Source organism: Diadema setosum, chromosome 14 (assembly GCF_964275005.1).
Source record: "Diadema setosum chromosome 14, eeDiaSeto1, whole genome shotgun sequence".
Taxonomy (NCBI): Eukaryota; Metazoa; Echinodermata; class Echinoidea; order Diadematoida; family Diadematidae; genus Diadema; species Diadema setosum.
This window is the reverse complement of record NC_092698.1, coordinates 10503673-10523580: the sequence shown is the minus strand read 5'-3', so window position 1 is coordinate 10523580 and position 19908 is coordinate 10503673. Positions and strand designations below refer to the sequence as shown.

The 19908-nt window shown below is 38.2% G+C and overlaps 1 protein-coding gene across 1 annotated transcript in view; it reads left to right on the top strand.

Moving 5' to 3' along the window:
- Positions 1-1101: 1101 nt before the first annotated feature.
- Positions 1102-19908, top strand: part of LOC140237692 (colorectal mutant cancer protein-like) — a 41867-nt gene continuing 23060 nt past the window's right edge. Inside the window, exons 1-3 of the mRNA XM_072317619.1 lie at positions 1102-1203; positions 5401-5514; positions 8859-9001. Of these exons, the coding sequence (XP_072173720.1) occupies positions 1150-1203; positions 5401-5514; positions 8859-9001 (311 nt within the window). The 5' untranslated portion in view covers positions 1102-1149. The remainder of the gene's footprint in view (positions 1204-5400; positions 5515-8858; positions 9002-19908) is intronic.

Below are 19908 nucleotides of genomic sequence, written 5' to 3'. Positions count from 1 at the left end.
CATCTCATTGCCTGTCGACAGGCCTTCAGTAACTATGATGACCCGTTGTGGACATTCTACCATCATCATCAATCATGATCATTGACTGGTAATGTTGGTGACATCGTTTCAGAACGTACAGCTGTTTGTAGTGGGACCGTCTACGTTATTACACGACGCGACGCTGTGCTGCCGCAGCAGCGGCGCAGTGGTAGACGCATGCACATCTCAACCAAGGGAGAGAACCTCTATCTAGCTCTATAAAGGCATATTCTCTTTGGATACTTGGATTCATTTCTACGGTTGTCCATGTGTATTGAGGATGCTTATTTTCAGCATTCATCCATAGGCAGCTACTGCTTCCTAGACTCCTTATGGCGTACTACGAGTATTTATATGGGCCATTATGAGCAAGTACGGATCCAAGGCGAGAGCCAGCGGCACCTCGCTCCTGTCCTAAATCAGGTGCAGTTTGGGAATAACATTCATTGACAAGCTGTATCTGGCCTTGGGGGAAGAAATGGTATACGGTATAATCATAGAATTCGGTACCCAGGAAATATTAGTCTTTTGCCGGTTTGGTGCCTGTAAAGACGGATGGAGGATGTCCATAACTTTGTACTGAAAATGCTGAAGTTGATTTTGTTTACCATGGTGGATGAACTTTGACATGCGACACTGTCGCTAGTGTCGGTACTTTACTACTAAACTAGTCTACATTTAGTGAGCCAGTTAATCAGCCAACTGACCTGATGAGTGCTACTGAACATTTGTCCATTTTCCCTACTGGTAGTTGGTTCTAAGTTTGCATGATTTAGAAATGTGATAAAATTATATAAACTGTGGTGTGGATAAATATACTGTCAGTAGTTTAAAAGACATGCAAACTTACATAATCACGTACACTGTACATGTACTTTTGACCATGCAGCAGAAAATCAGCAGAGAACCATGGCATACTGCACATGCTCAAACGCTCCAGCCTGTCTGCTGATAAATGTTCAGCCCAGCTGTGTCTGTGTACATCTAGTGTGGTGAATTTTTAATTGAAAAATTCATGTAAGGAACAACGAAACTGGGCCCAAACTGTTGACAACCAGTCAATACATCTCAGTTCAGCTGGGCTTTTATTTACATCGCTTCTTACACAACCGCTGCACAGTCATCAACATGAGCATGCAAGGAGTGAACAGAATGGATTCACGGCAGATTCATCCTAACGAGGTAATGACCCAGAATAAATGTGCTCCAACAGAACAGCCATTCTGGCTTACTGACATTCATTTACAGTATATTGCATAATTACAATGTACAACATGTACATGTACAAGGTGCAGATTTTTGTATAGCAGCTTGTCATATGTTGTAACAGTCCCAGTAATGTACTACCATGACTGTAGTACATTTGTAGCGAGGTGTGGCCTTCGAGGTAAATTCAAAGTAAATGTTTCTTTATGAAGATTTCAGCTTTACTTTTCCTCTGCAGTCACGCCTGATCTATTTATTTTTTTCTCTTGCAGAATATAACAGCAAGTATCAAATACACACAAACAAGTGTATTCAGTATGATGTGAGTCTTTCATATTGCATGTGCGTAATTGACATTGGTATTTACTTACTGTACTTCTAAACATACAGTGTAATACCTGAGTGTATAAATGTCATGCAGTTGCAATCCCTGGTCAATTCTAACTCAGTTGAGCAACTCTAAGACTTTTTTATAGGTCATCTCACGAGCTCACATCAGGTTCTTTGTAGGACCATGTTCATCCTCTAAACAAGCACATACCAGTAAGCCAGATTTATCTTTATGATAGGCTGTGATAGTTTGTTCAGGATTACTGAAAAAGAAGATGCACATCAGCATCTCAGAAAGTGGGAAAATTATTCTATATTTCTTATCAAAGATAAGAAACTAAAAAAGGGGATTACAGTATTAGCTGCCAAAATCTTATTTTGTGCTATAAACAACATTCTAACTGTACTGTACAGTACACATGTACCCCCTCTAGTATTCTGACTTCGAAGAAATCTATTCAATGATTTACATTTGAACAAAACTGGCTTACCCATAGGGCAATCTGAGTTCCTTCTTGGACAGCCACAGAAAAATCTGAAATACTGCCTCTTGCCACATACAGTGTGTGTGTGCATCCTTGTTTTAAAAGCTAACAAGGGTAGGGCAGTGTGTGGCTATCCCAAAAGAAATTCTTTTTGCCCCCTGACATAAAAGTGTACATGTACAATTCTGTTCTTGTATCTACAGCTGTACACCTGTTTTAGATGATGACTCCTGCTAATGTGATAAGGCCTTTAGTGAAAAAGCCTTTACAGTTGTACATTACAGATTCAGGGATAGTTTGATTGAAATGTATGATATCAGTTCGATTTAAATAATCATATTACAATTTCATATTAATTTGTGAATACCAGCTTTTCTGCAGCATCTAGGCCTACAGTATGTTTGTTCAGCATACTGTTGTAAGCGCCATCCCTCAAAAATCTTTCTTGTCTACCGATATCAAATTTGTCATGTTATCAATGATGAAGTCGGCTGAAATAAGCATGTCCAAACTGCCAAATGGTACATGTATGCACCTTGCCATAGTGCGAGTGTAATGTTTTATGATAAGACATGTTTTGTGTGATAGTAATAATACAATTTCACACCTTTTCTGGCCATACTCCATATCTTTAAACATTTCCCACCTCACAGTACCGTAACTACAGTATCATACTTTCGTCAGGAAGAGTGAAGAGAGAACTCAAACCTCCCTGCTTATAATCTTATACTACCCGAGGTGTAAAATTTCAAATGTAAGATATGTCTTGCTATTGGAAGTTTGTACATCAGTTGAGGTACAATGTAAGGTGCATGACATTACATTGTTTATTAGGTATAGTCATGCTTGTCAATATGTCAGCTGACATGAAAGTTTTTTATATATGTTTTTCATGGGGATAGAGCTTATTGGGTACAAAAAAAAAAGAAAAAGAAATAGAAAAATGAAATTGTTGCAAGACTTTTTTTTTCACATTTGGTCTTATAGTTCCAGAATTTGTGATTAAAAATGTATTTACATCAGCAGAAGTCAATATGTAATGGGGGACCTTTTAAGTTTAGGTGTGGTCATATTTTTTAATTGCTTTGAAACATTATGCAATAATATCTGTTTACTCTTGCTATTGGTCTGCATTGCATCTGAATGTACCGAGTAGTGACATGACCAAGCCATAGCTCAGGAGATACAATATCACTGTTATGTACCTACAAAAATGTATGTGCATTGAGAATTGTTATGTTTTGTGGGATAGCAAAAGAACATCAAGGTTCGTTTGAGTTTCTTTTTGTGTGCATGCACTGCTTTATCAGGAGCATCGACTTCAATCAATCTGGTAAGATCGCTAATCAAAATGTGAAAGAATCAGTTCAGATTTATTATTGTTGCACAATCCCTGTAACCATTGTATAGTGCACCAGCAAATACTGTACCAGGTACAATGTAATATTGGCTTTGTATAGAACTTTGTTAATACTTGGTATTGTTGGTCTCTTTTGAATGGAAGGTTGTTCAGCAATATGACTGAAATGAGCCAGGTCTTCATTCGTCAAAAGAGATCTTTCAATCTCATTTTTTTTTTTCTTACAGACTATAAGAGTTGTGATGAAGAGAAATAAGGTGCTTGTTATATTCTTTCAGGGTAAAAGGTCATCAGTCATACAATACATTGTATGGCACAGTCATTGAATGACATTGATCGACTGTTACAGGCCATCGTCATTGATGTCTTTTGAATAGAAACACAAAAGCCTGTCCCATGGTGTCAGTTTCTGCCTTTCAGTGAATAGAAATAAGGGACATCAAGGATACCATTCACAGGCTTGTGAATGCTGCACAGTCAATAAAATATCCTAGGATTTTTATACTGTTGCAGAGATTGTTGAATAAATACATTGTATTGTTTCACATGCTTCGCTGACTTGAAGTTCAGGCCATGTTCAAGTGGGCTCTGATAGGCCTACAAATATCTTAAAGGTATTTTCTGAAATGAATAGTACGGAAAAAGATTAATCAAAATCTGACCTTGAATAAGAAAGTCATGGAATATTCACTGTCACATCCCCACCCCACCCCCCCCCCCAAAAAAAAAACCCTCAGTGTTATCAGGAGCAAACGCCTGCAGTGTATTATGCAAACTACAATCTTACATTGTAGAAGAGATAATGATTTGAAATCATTTGGCAACTCCCACATTGGTTAATAGTAAGAAACACAGTACATGTGTACAACATAGGCCTACTATGTTTTGTTTTTGTTTTTTGTGGTTGAAAATCTAATTGACTGTGATGAAACATGGCAAGTTTTGATTTTACTCTGTTCATCAAAGCCAACTTGAACATGGTGTGGAATTGCACTTTTAGATGTTCGAGTAAAAACAGACACTGCCAGCCTCAATGAATGTACTGTACAATGTACTGTACATTGTACAGTATGCAACCAAAATTTTGTATTTGTACTTCTCACATTGTTCAAGCATACAATAATACTTGTATGTTGCAAATTGGACCTGAGAGACGATGAACACAAGTGGTTAAAGTTGTAATGAAGAAAACATTGGAATATTAAAGAAATTATAAAATCGAATTTCAGTATCCTTTCACCATAAGCAAAGGTACAATGTAGTAAATTCCAAACTTGGAGACAGTTATGCAGTGCATTTTTGTCATGGGTGGCAGTATATTAGTGTTTTGCTAATTTTGTAATCAGTTGCCTGGCAAAATTAGCACAAATGCTAGACTAAAACAACCGTGTACATACACGTACATTGCAGTATACATGTACAACTGTACATACAGAATAACAAAAAGAAGAATGATTGAAAAGGAGAATATGATTGCCATGTCTTCCGATGATCAGTGATCAGTTTTTTTTTTGTTTTTTTTTTTAATTCTTTGAGTACCTCAGCATTGCATTAATTTTGAACAGGAATTTGAAGTCAAACTTCTGGCAACATATCAGTGAAAGGCAATGGTGAAGAAAAAAAAAAATACTGGTATGCACTCATCCTGACTTTGTGACTGGATGATGGAGATCAAAATGCCATTAGTGTGTCAAACATGGTATACCTACAGTACAATTATAACTACTACAGTGCATGCATCATGTATCAATGCATGAACATGCAGGACCCTATCCTGTACCTCAAGACAAAATAAATGCAACTCAACAGTCACTGTCATAATACTCCATGGACAAAGGTACCTTTGTCTGTTCTCTCAAATTTTGCAGATTATGTTGGGAAAGGGATAGTGTTCTCCAATGCAGTCCCCCCCCCCCCCTTTTTTTATCAGAGTGAGGTCCTACAAATGATACTGTAATGTCTTGACACACCCATGTTTCACATAATCTTTCCCTGCAGCTCCACCTGGCTGCGCTGGCATCATTAAAGGGGGAGATCCTCGAGCTCAGCGGCAGACTCCAAAAAGTAACCACAGAGAGGGATTCTTTTGAGAAGCGAGTCACTAAGGCCCAGGTGAGTTTCTGTGGGTTCACTTGATATATTGTGGACTTCGTGAAATGCAAATTTGTTTTCAAGGCTTGTTTCCCAGAAAACATTTTCATGTCAAATTATTGCTCTGTAGAATATTTGTGTATTTACAATTCAAATACAATCACTACAGGAGGAGGACCTCTGCAAAGTGCAGAGTAAATGTTGAGAAGTATTATTGTGGTAGCAATGAATTACTGTTTATATGCCGTGACTTTCTCCATGGTTTACCCGTTAACATCTATAGACATGACATGTACATGTATAAAGGTCTATTTACGAAGGAAATCATTCATGAACCTACAACATACAGTACATCATATATTGTTATCAAATGGGACCTTCTTGATAGTCTGTAATCCTCTGTAGAGGAATACAATTTGTATATATTACTTTAACTTTAGGAAGTCTGTTCTACTGCCCTATATACTGCCTGAATCATTATGTTTTTATTTTGTCACTCTGTCCATTGGTAACATACCATTACTTGTGTGAAGGTTGTTTACAAAACTGTAGAGTGATGATTTTTTTTTCCCCTGGGGGTGGGGGGGGGGGAACTATACATTTTGTATGAACAATCTTGAAAGATGGCCTTAATTGAAGTCACAAGTCATGGGTCATATCCAAAAGAAATGTATTTAACCAAAATAGCCAACTTTTCCACAAACAGAAGATACAATGTACCGTATAACACTTAACAGAGTGGTTTGTTGAAGTAATTCTGGTCTTTTTAAGGTCAGAAAATACATACGTGTGTGTCAAATTCTTGGAGGCTTATGACTGAGCTTATTCAAGACAATTTTGAAGAGAATTGTGTGGCATTCATGTGAACTTGGTTTTAAGAAGAATGACTAGTGTCTGACAGTGAGTTGGCTATCAAATGAATAATCGACTCAATTACCTTATAATGAGTTCAAAATATGAATTGAAGTGAAGAGACAGACAATAGAAAGAATATTTTATTCAGTGACAAATTTGAGTGGCAGTTTGTCTTGGTGCAAAAAAAAAAAAAAAAGAAAGAAAGAGGTATTATATCTCTTTTATGACCATATACAGTATAGTGCTCTGACAAACTTAAAATACATGTACAATGTACATTGTACAGTATATTGGTAAGTTACTGTGTATGTACAGTATAGGCATAAACTTAATCTTCAAAGCAAACTGACCACATCAATGATTGTTAAATGATCATAACAGTACCCTTTTCTTTGCATAGATCTGTGTTTATCCGTACAATGTATTTTCTTTGAATTTGGGGATTTACAAACTGTACATGTGTGCGAGTGGTTATGGAAGATGCATACATAGTATGTACTGTATGTCATGTGTGTACACAGTATACTTAGTCTTCTCTTTTATACAGTTAGCTCCCTCAAAAAGGACATTTGTACCCTTTACTGATTTTTTACTATTAACATGACACAGTGTGTGCACCACTCCTTTAAACTTGTGTTTGTACAGAACTTGCACAGTCAGATGGATTTCAATGCAGAGGGGACAACATTGTACGCATATTTTGGAATGCTTGTCGGTGACGACAGACAGCTCTTGCATTGCAGCCATTAATGTTTGTTCAAAGTCTAGAAAATTAAGAAGAAAAAGCAGAACTGGTTTTGAATGTAAGGCTGAAAGAGATACTTTTTGCATTGCAGTGGTTATCTCAATTACCTGTGAAGTAGCTTAGTGTCTAGACAGAAATGCTGCCATGCAAACAACTAAAGTATAACAATCAAGCTTTCCCACAGTCTGTCAAGCATACTAGTATTCAACATCTTTATTTGCCATTTGCCTCCCAATATGTGGCGCTCTTAATTTAATGATGTTCAATTACGGATATTGGAAAGCCCATTTGGCTTGCTATCTAGGGTAATTGAGGGAGAGACAGATGTCCTGTGTTGAAATTCTGTGGGGAAATCTTCTGTAAATTGGAAATTCTCAAATATCAAAATGCGCTGACTTGCCTCGGCTGAGTTCATTCTTCCTTTTTTTGTTAGCCGACTCTGATAAAGATATCAAAAGAGAACATTATGTTGGTTGTTAATGAGTGATTTCTCAGTTTGTGTAGATTGAGTTTATAGAAACTCTGGAAAATGATTTTTTGTTTAACATTTAAGGAATGGTGGAGGTCTGGTTTCTCTTTTCCTCCATACATACAGTAGCACACTTGCATTAATCGGAAGTAAAAATCTTGTTAGACATCACAACTGTCAGACAGGATAAAATTACCCAAATTTATGGTTCAGAAACTCAAACACAGGTAGTGATTTAAACCAAAACAAAGGCATTTACAAATACATACAATACATACATTGTATTGCAGTCCTTCATGTACATGAAAGTAATCATTCTTGGGAGTGACTTTTCAGAATGCAATTATTAGATTACATCTTATCATGGGAAGAAGAGTACAATTGTAAGTTAATAAAGCGTTCTAGTGGGTTTACACGTATTATCAGTAGCTTTCTACAGTTGGCTTTTGAAGAATTCAGGTCAAAATATGTGAATTTCAGATGAAGAGCAATTTTTGAGGAGAGGTGGGTCAACTGTGTTTGTTTTCATTTGTGTTGGTTTTTTGAAGCTGTAAAAGTAGATTAGTTTGAAATTGCATAAAATGGGTGGTAATGCCCTCTTTACTATTTTAGTGCACATACATGTGTACAAGCATGTATGTTACATAGTGATGTTTACATGTATGCAGTAATTGATATACAGTACCATTTTCATTGTGTACAGTATACATGTACAGTATACAGCCTCAGTAATTGCAAACCGGTCAGTTTTCCTGAAATGCACCTCTCCTCAATTTGTGGCACTAACAGTATTTTACACTCCAAGATATACATGTGTGTGTGTTTGTGTGAGTGTGTGTGTGCATGTATTTGTCAGTGTACATTTCAGGTTGGGGCGCAGTAGGGGTATGGCAATATGCCTCTTGATCAGTTGAACAAACAAGCAAGAGCATTTTCAAGCATCTAAGGATGCAGATACATCTCCACTCTGGTGATCTGAAGTCATGCAAATATGCGATGAGTGGCAGATGCTATCTTTTGACCCCCAGGATTGTGTTTACATCGTAGTCCCCACACACTGCAATGTATGATTATGGCCTAACCGTGTACATTGTAGATTAGCTGCTGGCAGTGTGAAGTATTACATGTAATTGAGATATGAATGGGAAGGAAGATTTTTTTTATAAAAACAAGACAAAGTATAGTTACACATAATTATGCAGGTTGACATGTTTCATTCAGAAAAAACAGAAAAAACTATTATCTCTAACACACAGACATATTTACTGATTTCGTGATTTCAAATGTTCTGTCTAGTTGGAGAAGGCGCGGTTGATGCAGGAGAATGATGACCGTCTGGATCAGCAAGCGGTGCGTTATGAGGAGCGGATTACTGAACTACACAGCGTTATTGCCGAACTCAACAAGAAGATTGACAGGACACATGGCAACACCATCAAGTAAGTCCTGTGGCACTTTTGGTAGTGCATTACCATCAAGGGCAGTCATATTGATAAGATCACTGTCCTTTTTCGTGCATGTTTTTTTTTTTTTTTTTTATCTTTCATCTTCACATTACAAAACTTTAACAGAAGGCTCATTCACGAACATTGACAAAGCATTAATTGAATCATGATTCAAATCACACTTTTTGCGCTCTGGTTCAAATGTCCTACACAGTGTGCACAGGCAAGTAAAAAAGGGTTACCTAAATTGCAACACAAGGAAAAATCAAGGCTCAAGTTGCGCTGGTTTGAGCGAGGCCAAAAACTGCACGTGGGTGAATCTCAGAGTTTTATCCAACTTTGACTTGACGGTCCTGTGCACCTTGCATTATGGGATATGAAAAAAAAAAAAAAAAACAGTGCAATTTTTCACTTCATGCTGCAAATAATTGTGACTATTTCAGAAATGTCGCTCTTATGTAGTAGTGTGCAGATCATGATTTGAATCTCCCTAACAGCCATATTATCATATCAACACACAACTAAATGGTCTTTGTGTCGTGATTCAAATGACCCAAATAAGCAAAAATATTGGTGACTGTGTGAGTGGGCCTAGAGTGTGTCTGACCAGAAGAATGGATTTATCCACACAGAGGGAGTAAATAGACTTCATTGTGACCTGATAAAATGCAATGACATAGACATTCAAATAATAAGCAGGATTCATCATCAGTCTTTGTTGGTATTCCCCTGCTCTTGTGTGTATATATATTCATCAACTCCATATCCTGAAGCTGCGGTAGCTGACTGGTGATGTCAACCTTTTATTCATCAGTTTACTTTACCACGTGCTGGGGCATTACATTTCCTAGTCATCCATTTCTTCTGTCTGTGCATAATTGTGTTTTGTTTCCATGGTGATGCAAGCATGACTTGCAGAAAGGTTAGCACACTTCTTTATAAACATACAAAGGTGAACTGCATATATATCATAGGCCATTTGGCTATTCAGGAGCATTCACCTGCAGAGTGTTATAGCTCATTCACTCTGCCTCTTGGTCTGGGTTGAGTCTGGGTCTAGTCTGGAGTTTTTCATGGCTTACAGTGCAGGATGCATTCTCAGGGATTGTAGCATCCATGTACGGTATGCATCAAAAGACAAGGCTCGTGCCATATATGTTACTGTATACATTAGAGACCTCCTTGCCATTGGCTTTGATGCTGTTGAACCCATATTGTGCTTTATGCACTGATTGGGGCACATCCTCTGGATCTTGTTCCTGGCCTATTGTCATGGATGTCTGAAACTGAACTGTCAAATGAATAGAGATTTCCTAATCCCCTAGAAGATCCCTTTGTATCTGCAATGGCTTTGCCCATTGGACTAGATGCATTGTTATGCCTGAGTGAGCTGCCTCACTAACAACAAGGTCAAGTTTGAGGGGATTAATTGAAAGCTAATAAAGAGCTTGGCAAGTACCTATTCACATAAAGGGTGGAGCATGAATTTGTACAAGCCCTGTATTCTGTTTGCTGTCTTCCAAGCTGTGGCAGTTGTAGGGATCTAAATGTACCCTGTAGTACACAGAGAAAATTACTGTACGAGCTGAAATTTTCGCGGTGGTGTTATTTTCGCGAATTTTGCGAATCGCCTTTGAACCGCGAAAATAACAACACGCGAAAATAACAATGCGCGAATAACTAAGTTCAGTTAGAGCCTCGCAACAACGAAATTAACAACACGCGAAAATGTTCTCCAAGTAGCAATTCGTGAAAATATCTGCACGCGAAAATTTCAGCTCGTACAGTATAGGCAATATTTAGCACTGCCACAAACATATTTCCAAAAAATCAGAATTGACCATTTCCACGTCATGTAAAGATATACAAATGTATGCCATTCAAATTTATGTGCTTTGTAATAAGCAGAAAAAAAGGGAAAGTCACATTACATGCAGGTTTACACCCTAATCCAATAGCACAAGCTTTATTGGACTGGCAGAGCAGGGGCAGAGGATGCAAGTTTCAGCTTGAGTTTAGCCAAAACAAAGCAGATTTGCAAACAAGCCTTGGCTTCTGATTGACAAATTGCCCTTCATTTGAACAAACCAGGCATGTTTTCCTATGTGGGTTCAATGTACGCTTCTCTGTGTCCAAGCTCAAATAGAACTGAGACTGAGCTTACAGTATTGCTCTAACCCAGATGGAGGCATCATGTTTGGACTAGGCCTGACTTTTAGTTCAGACTTACACTTTGTAGTGGCAGCAATTTCCTCTTTCTTCTGTTATGAGGATGACAAAAGTGGGAAGAGTGCATGTTTTATAAAGAGTTCTCTTCTAAAAGAGGCAAGATGTAACATGTCTTCTGCCCATTTATCTATAAGAATGACTGGATGAGGTTGATTTCTTTTAATATCATCAAGTACATTGTTTGTCAGTGAACATTCTTCCTTTATCCTAATTTTTTACTCTGGGTTCTGTTTAATCATAAACTGCAATTACAGGAGTTGATAAATTCATGAACAGTTTCAAATGACACTTACAGTTAAAGTTGAAACAGAATTTGGACATGTGTACGTACTCTCCTGTATGTTTGTTTGTCATATCATGTGATATCAGGGGGATATCACTAATTTTCTTAATAAACTGTGGTGACGACTTTTATTCTAGAAACAGTTTGTAATTTGTCATTCACATTTTGTATACTTAACAATAGTTTACAGTACATTGATTATACTGATTAACATTTTCTTGTTGGTCATATTTATCCCTACCTCACATTCTAGAACTATTTTGGAGCACTAAAGCTGTTTTGTTTTTGTTTTTTTCAATAGAGTGATCTGGAAATGTTAGCAAGGGTATGGAGGATTACCGGTAGTTGTTACTGCAATAGGTACAATCGGCAGATTTGGTGAAAAAGAGAATATTTATATACGTAATATGTGTATATTTTGCAGGTTATAGCTAGGAAAGCTAAGAAAGTTGGGATTCAAGTAGGAAACAGGTTGAGTAAAGAAAAGGGGAAAGTATTCAAGCCATGAGTCTGAGAGACTAGACTCCAAACAGCTGACTATAAGCAGTCCAAACAATAATTGTTCATTTCTGTCACTAAGGTAACAATGATGATAAATCTGTTGACCATCTTGGGAAAAGTCCGTATACAAATGTAAGTGCTGTTCATCTCTGAAAAAAAAGCTTCCCAGGTTCATTTGTCTATTTCCACAGTATGTGACTTGTGAGCAACACAGGATACAGATTGTAAACAATAGAAGTAGGAAGGATTTTGACTGGGAAGACAATTTGTGCTCTTGATTATATGTGGATGCAACGATAGGTGCATGGAGACTCCGGTAAAATCGCACTGTATTTTTTTTTTTCTTTTTTTTTTGGTGATATATCACAATGTCTGGTTTCAAAATTTCTGAAAAGGCTGTCTCTTAATGTAGCAAAAATGAAATATGAATTTTCATATTTCCTTTTATTTTGGGCCACTTTATTTCTTTTTGAGGCTACCAAAATGTCAAGTTTGAAGATTTTAGGAGCCCAAATGGGCCACTAGGGGGAAAAAATGTGTATGTATGGGGATAGAGGAAGTACACTGTACATGTAGCATTTTCAGATACAGAAATTATCATTTTAAGTGCATGTGTACAACTGTGAAGTCATGGCATTGAGAAGCATTTTGCAATGCTCTTCCTTCAATCTGAAATTTATGTTACTGTATGAGCTGAAATTTTCGTTGTGGTTTTATTTTCGCAAATTTCGTGAATCACCTTTGAACCGCGAAAATAACAACGCGCGAATAACTAAGCTCAGTTAGACCCTTGCAACCGCGAAATGAACAACACGCAAAAATGTCCTCCAAGTAGCAGTTCGCGAAAATATCTGTATGCAAAAATTTCAGCTCGTACAGTATACTAAATCCATTTTCCAATTTAAATCCACACTTGTACATTATATTAATTAGGCTTCCACAGGGCACTTTCAAATATAAATACAAATTTTATTCACCACTTCAGAGTTCTGGATAGCTTGTGTAATTGCAAATTGGTGAAGTTTACTTTAAGAATATCTTGTAGTACCAAATACATTCATTCACTTTGCCAGGTGAAGTTGAGAAGGAAGATTGTGTAAGTTACTTTATTGCATTGTACCAAAACAGTTGGAAGTAAGAACACATGACTGTTTTAGTGTATGGTTGAACACAGCATGTTTCCAATTTACTGTAGTTTGTATCTATTTTTTTTTCTTTTTTTGGCCACGATAAGAAAAGAGATGAAGATGCATGAAAACAAAGCCTAGGGAGGGAAGGAGAGAAGGGGAGATTTTCCTGCCAGTTTGAGGTTCACGTATTTGACATCAAGATGAATGATTAATGACAGTAGTACTCGATGTACAATCGCAGCCAAAGACACCAGGGATCGCTCCAGTGTATGTGAGAGAATAGACGAGGCGTTTTGCATGCCTGACATATCTTCTCACATACAGCTTCTGCCATTTGGTCCGCTATGCTTGTCTGTTTGTCCTGGACTCCAGATATGCCTTTGTCATTAAAGGGCCACTCTGATCTGGGCCCTCTACACCATGTAACTGAGAGCATGGTGGAGGCAGTCTTCTTTATCTGCAGCATGATTTGTCTTTCGCTGTCAAAAGTTTGAATGAGAAACAGCAACATGACCATAGTTAAGTGTATTAATGACTTCAGAGTTTTCAATCCTTGTCAATTAACCAAGGTTTTGCTATCATAGAAAAGTGAAACCCAAGGAGTCTGTGATGTTTAAAATGGGTGTCTTTATTGTTCAGACCCAAGGCACAAATTGCATATGGTGACAGTTGTATGTTGCATATTGTAGCCTCATGTTTCTAAATGAAATTGGTATGGAACTCCCCCCCGTGAGTAATCAATAAATTGATATGTCCTATGTGCACACAGTACAGATTTTGTGCAAGTAAATTCGACTATCTGCATTGTGATCCCCTCATATCAATGATGTGAGCCTGAACAGGGTTGCAAGAAGAGGGAGAAGCTAGGTGATGAAGAGTGACACAGGCCTTGATAACATTAGTGAACTTTGGATAGCCATGCTAAATGGATAGATCTGGAGGAATTGTGAACTTCGGTTCATGGAACCGAGATGACATAGGCTAAAGTCAATGAAGTCATGATGATGATGATGATGAAGAAGAAGAAGAAGAAGAAGAAGGAGGAGGAGGAGGAGGAGGAGGAGGAGGAGGAGGAGGAGGAGGAGATGATAATGATGATATTTCAATTTATAAAGTGCAGTATCTGTTGTCTAATATCTAAAAAAGCTGTAAGGTCATGACAAATGAGGAACTGCTTCTAACATCACTTCAACTAGAATTCAGTGTATTTCACAAGATCCACCGAGTGCAAGTCATTACAACATTAACACAAATAGAACATTAGTTTAGACTGAAAGTGATGTGTAGTTATAGATTGACAAATATGATTGTAAGTGATGAGATCATTAATCAGAATAATGAAAATGAATAGGGACAGCGAGGAATGAATAATGAGCATCTATTAGTCATTACCAGAATGGACTTTTGTAAGCAGACAAACTATAAAAAAAAACAATTATGTATGAGGGTCTCACCATGAAATTGCTATTAGTGGTGTCACTTTTGTGGCAAATGTAGATGATGTGTCTTACGTGGTGTAAGTATGCACATCAATTTATTTGTAGATGATGTGTTTTATAAGGTGTAAGTACGCACATTAGCTTACTTGTATCTGCAGATTTTTCGCATGAGATCAAATCCTTATCCTAGACATAATGGCATACCTCCAGATACAATATACCGCATTGCTCATATGTACCTTCCCAAAATGGGACGTGAAAAGTAATGACATTATCAAAATCTTCCAATACTTCATTAATTACCATCAATTGTATGGTCACACAGAATGAATAATGTTCTACAAGATACACATACTGTATGAGCTGTTATTTCGCGAGGGTTTAATTTTCGTGAATTTCGCGATTCACAGTTGGATCGCGAATTTAACAACACGCGAAAATGACTCCATGCGCTTTGTTGATAGAGCATTAATGTAAGCGTCGGCGTCAATTCGCGCAAACAACATCTCGCGAAAATGTCCGTGACCTTGTCATTCGCAAAAATATCTGTACGCAGAAATAACAGCGTATACAGTAGCATGTGGATTCAGGTTACACCAAAGGAACATTTTATTTTATGGCCGATAATAAAGATATTTGTTGAACTGCACTTGATATACACTGCTGTTTGATGATGCAGTACTCAAAAAATGTGTGTATCATGTACAGGATACTATATCTTATATATATATGTATATATATATATATATATATGAGATTAAAACCTAAAATGGCATTAAAACGCTTTATCCTGGCGAGGAAAGCGCATGTTTTTGAAACAAGACACCAAACAGGTTAGTCATCGCATTCTTCATCAGCGACCAGGATGCGATGTGATGTTAGATTAAAAATCCGTTTCTGAAGCAGAACATACACACAAGGGTATACGTCTGCTCCTGGTCGGACGGATTTCAAAACTAACCTGCTTGTGATGGAATGCGTCTAAACTGGTGGTAGTTGTTGCCACAGTGATGGTAACCGCGCAGTTTGTATGTGCGCGTTTGGCGTAGCAACGACGCATCCATGGACTGGTTCCCTCCACGAAGAGCCAAAGATGAAAGGATGAAATCAGTTTAAAAAACATGACAAACATGAATCCCTGATAGCTTTTCAATGGACTTACATTGCCAACGTCATGCTCCGATTTACTATCACGAAGATAAACGGTTCAGAGACCCACCTCATCTTGTCTTTCACTGACGCAAACTCACACCTCCGGCCCCCATAGAGACATCCCAGCCAGTAGTTGTGCCTTGTCCGTGATGGAATACTGTATCAGACTTTCCTGATAGTCAACGGTCTTTCCCGTAGTCAATCAGACTTTTCCTGATAGTCAATCAGACTTTACCTGATAGTCAACCAGCCTTTCCTGGTAGTCACTGATCAATAATGAACAGAAGTGAATGAGATTAAAACCTAAAATGGCATTAAAACGCTTTATCCTGGCGAGGAAAGCGCATGTTTTTGAAACAAGACACCAAACAGGTTAGTCATCGCATTCTTCATCAGCGACCAGGATGCGATGTGATGTTAGATTAAAAATCCGTTTCTGAAGCAGAACATACACACAAGGGTATACGTCTGCTCCTGGTCGGACGGATTTCAAAACTAACCTGCTTGTGATGGAATGCGTCTAAACTGGTGGTAGTTGTTGCCACAGTGATGGTAACCGCGCAGTTTGTATGTGCGCGTTTGGCGTAGCAACGACGCATCCATGGACTGGTTCCCTCCACGAAGAGCCAAAGATGAAAGGATGAAATCAGTTTAAAAAACATGACAAACATGAATCCCTGATAGCTTTTCAATGGACTTACATTGCCAACGTCATGCTCCGATTTACTATCACGAAGATAAACGGTTCAGAGACCCACCTCATCTTGTCTTTCACTGACGCAAACTCACACCTCCGGCCCCCATAGAGACATCCCAGCCAGTAGTTGTGCCTTGTCCGTGATGGAATACTGTATCAGACTTTCCTGATAGTCAACGGTCTTTCCCGTAGTCAATCAGACTTTTCCTGATAGTCAATCAGACTTTACCTGATAGTCAACCAGCCTTTCCTGGTAGTCACTGATCAATAATGAACAGAAGTGAATGAGATTAAAACCTAAAATGGCATTAAAACGCTTTATCCTGGCGAGGAAAGCGCATGTTTTTGAAACAAGACACCAAACAGGTTAGTCATCGCATTCTTCATCAGCGACCAGGATGCGATGTGATGTTAGATTAAAAATCCGTTTCTGAAGCAGAACATACACACAAGGGTATACGTCTGCTCCTGGTCGGACGGATTTCAAAACTAACCTGCTTGTGATGGAATGCGTCTAAACTGGTGGTAGTTGTTGCCACAGTGATGGTAACCGCGCAGTTTGTATGTGCGCGTTTGGCGTAGCAACGACGCATCCATGGACTGGTTCCCTCCACGAAGAGCCAAAGATGAAAGGATGAAATCAGTTTAAAAAACATGACAAACATGAATCCCTGATAGCTTTTCAATGGACTTACATTGCCAACGTCATGCTCCGATTTACTATCACGAAGATAAACGGTTCAGAGACCCACCTCATCTTGTCTTTCACTGACGCAAACTCACACCTCCGGCCCCCATAGAGACATCCCAGCCAGTAGTTGTGCCTTGTCCGTGATGGAATACTGTATCAGACTTTCCTGATAGTCAACGGTCTTTCCCGTAGTCAATCAGACTTTTCCTGATAGTCAATCAGACTTTACCTGATAGTCAACCAGCCTTTCCTGGTAGTCACTGATCAATAATGAACAGAAGTGAATGAGATTAAAACCTAAAATGGCATTAAAACGCTTTATCCTGGCGAGGAAAGCGCATGTTTTTGAAACAAGACACCAAACAGGTTAGTCATCGCATTCTTCATCAGCGACCAGGATGCGATGTGATGTTAGATTAAAAATCCGTTTCTGAAGCAGAACATACACACAAGGGTATACGTCTGCTCCTGGTCGGACGGATTTCAAAACTAACCTGCTTGTGATGGAATGCGTCTAAACTGGTGGTAGTTGTTGCCACAGTGATGGTAACCGCGCAGTTTGTATGTGCGCGTTTGGCGTAGCAACGACGCATCCATGGACTGGTTCCCTCCACGAAGAGCCAAAGATGAAAGGATGAAATCAGTTTAAAAAACATGACAAACATGAATCCCTGATAGCTTTTCAATGGACTTACATTGCCAACGTCATGCTCCGATTTACTATCACGAAGATAAACGGTTCAGAGACCCACCTCATCTTGTCTTTCACTGACGCAAACTCACACCTCCGGCCCCCATAGAGACAAGTGTGTATATATATATATATATATATATATATATATATATATATATATATATATATATATATATATATATATATATATATATATATATATATATATATATATATATATATATATATATATATATATGTTGATTAGGTAATCCACGTGTTGGCAAGATAAAAATATAAATAACAAAACTGGAACAAAGTTCATGCTGTATCACCAGGGTTTTTTTTATGTATGCTTTATACTCATTGTCATTTCCTTATGACGTAACATTGCACTGTTGCCAGGATGCGCGCTGAGTGCATAGGATGACTAGCATTGATGCGTTAAAGCGCGCATCCTTGGTAACACAGTTGCAATATATTGTTATGGCTTAATTTTGTTATTGTTCTCTCAGTATCAACACTTGAGAAAGGGCGGCGAGATGCTCGAAAATTTGTGTGCAGAAATAAACCGTTGGTGATACAGCTAAACTTTGTTCCAGTTTCGTTATTTATAATATACATGTATATATTTATTATTTTTATAAAGCAGAACTACAGTTACAAAGATGCAAGCTAAAAGGAAATTATAAAACAAAGGCAACAGATGCTAGGAAAGTTGATGGAATTCAATTATGAAGAAAACCCACACAAGCTTAATGTTAGTGGATTGATAAGACATGATGTCACTTTGGGCATCTTTCAAAAGCTGCATGATATTATTTGATTAAATTGCTCCTCAAAAATACTAGACACTGATGCTGTAGGAAAATACCAGTTTAACAAAATATGGAAGCATTTAGCTATTTCTCCAATTTTGAGATAATGAAGACCTACAAGCTCTAATATTCATTTTGCAATTTGCCAAATTCATCAGTAATTGAAGATGAAATACTGTATGAGCCCTGCCATTTTTGACAGCAACGTCCACAGAGGCAAATTTGTGTTAAATTGGGAATGCGTGAGGAAAGAGGAGTGTCCCCCTTTAAATCATCTCCTGGTCTAAGATGTTATCCTCCTGGTCATCCAGGGAGACAGAGATTGGGTCAGGGGATTGTGGGGACTGCATGCTTGAGATAGGTTCCTGTCTGCGGGTAACATTAAAAATGACGTGGCAGGCTGGAGGAAGTCAGTTACACCATCTTAAAAAAGTACTGCTAGCCCAAAAGGATTGCCTCATTGTATAGAAGCCAGTTGTCTTCCATAAAATCATGGTAGAACTCGGCCCTCCTGCCCATATTGCCCTGGAGTGCTTTTGAAGGGAGGAAGCTTTTGGAATTTTGTCTGTTTTTTGACCGTCCAAGTGATGCATGCTTTATTTGGTATCAATTTTTGATATAACAGCTTTAAGATGAAAATGCGATAGCATAGGTGTAGAATTTCTCTTCCCCTAGTATGATAGGCCTATGCTAGATAGTGCTGTATTTGAGCATATCTCTCTAATATCCAGCCAAATTGATTATCCGGATGCCCGCCAGTCCAGACGTGGCCGGATAATCGAGGTCCTACAGTACTGTATGGCTTAGGTACACATCATATAGCACACGCTCACTCATCCACAATGGAGGTTGCTGGGGACAGGGTTTTCTTCCCAGATATTTTTAGATTTATGAGGGTAGAGGTCAGGCTGCTTCAATTTTTGGTTCGAAATACAAGGTATGTGGCCATGAAATTGGTTGAGCTGGGGCAGAAGGTAGAGCAGGCGCAAAGGAGAATGCCCCAATATACGGCATCTTTGCAGTGTGCCCAGTTCTCAGTGTTTGTATTAATAATGGACCTTCCTTGATGCGAATTCGCATAATGAAACCTTTATGGGCTGCTGTTATATCCTCAATCAATCAAGCTTAATAAGTATTTCATACTCATAAATGGGGCCCTAGCAATTCGTTTTCATAATGGGAATCCATCACTTTTAAGGAAAGGGAAAGGATGAAAACATTGTTATATCAAAATGGATGCACAAACGATAGGCAGAACCTTAACAGTTTTCATGAAAGAATTAACAAA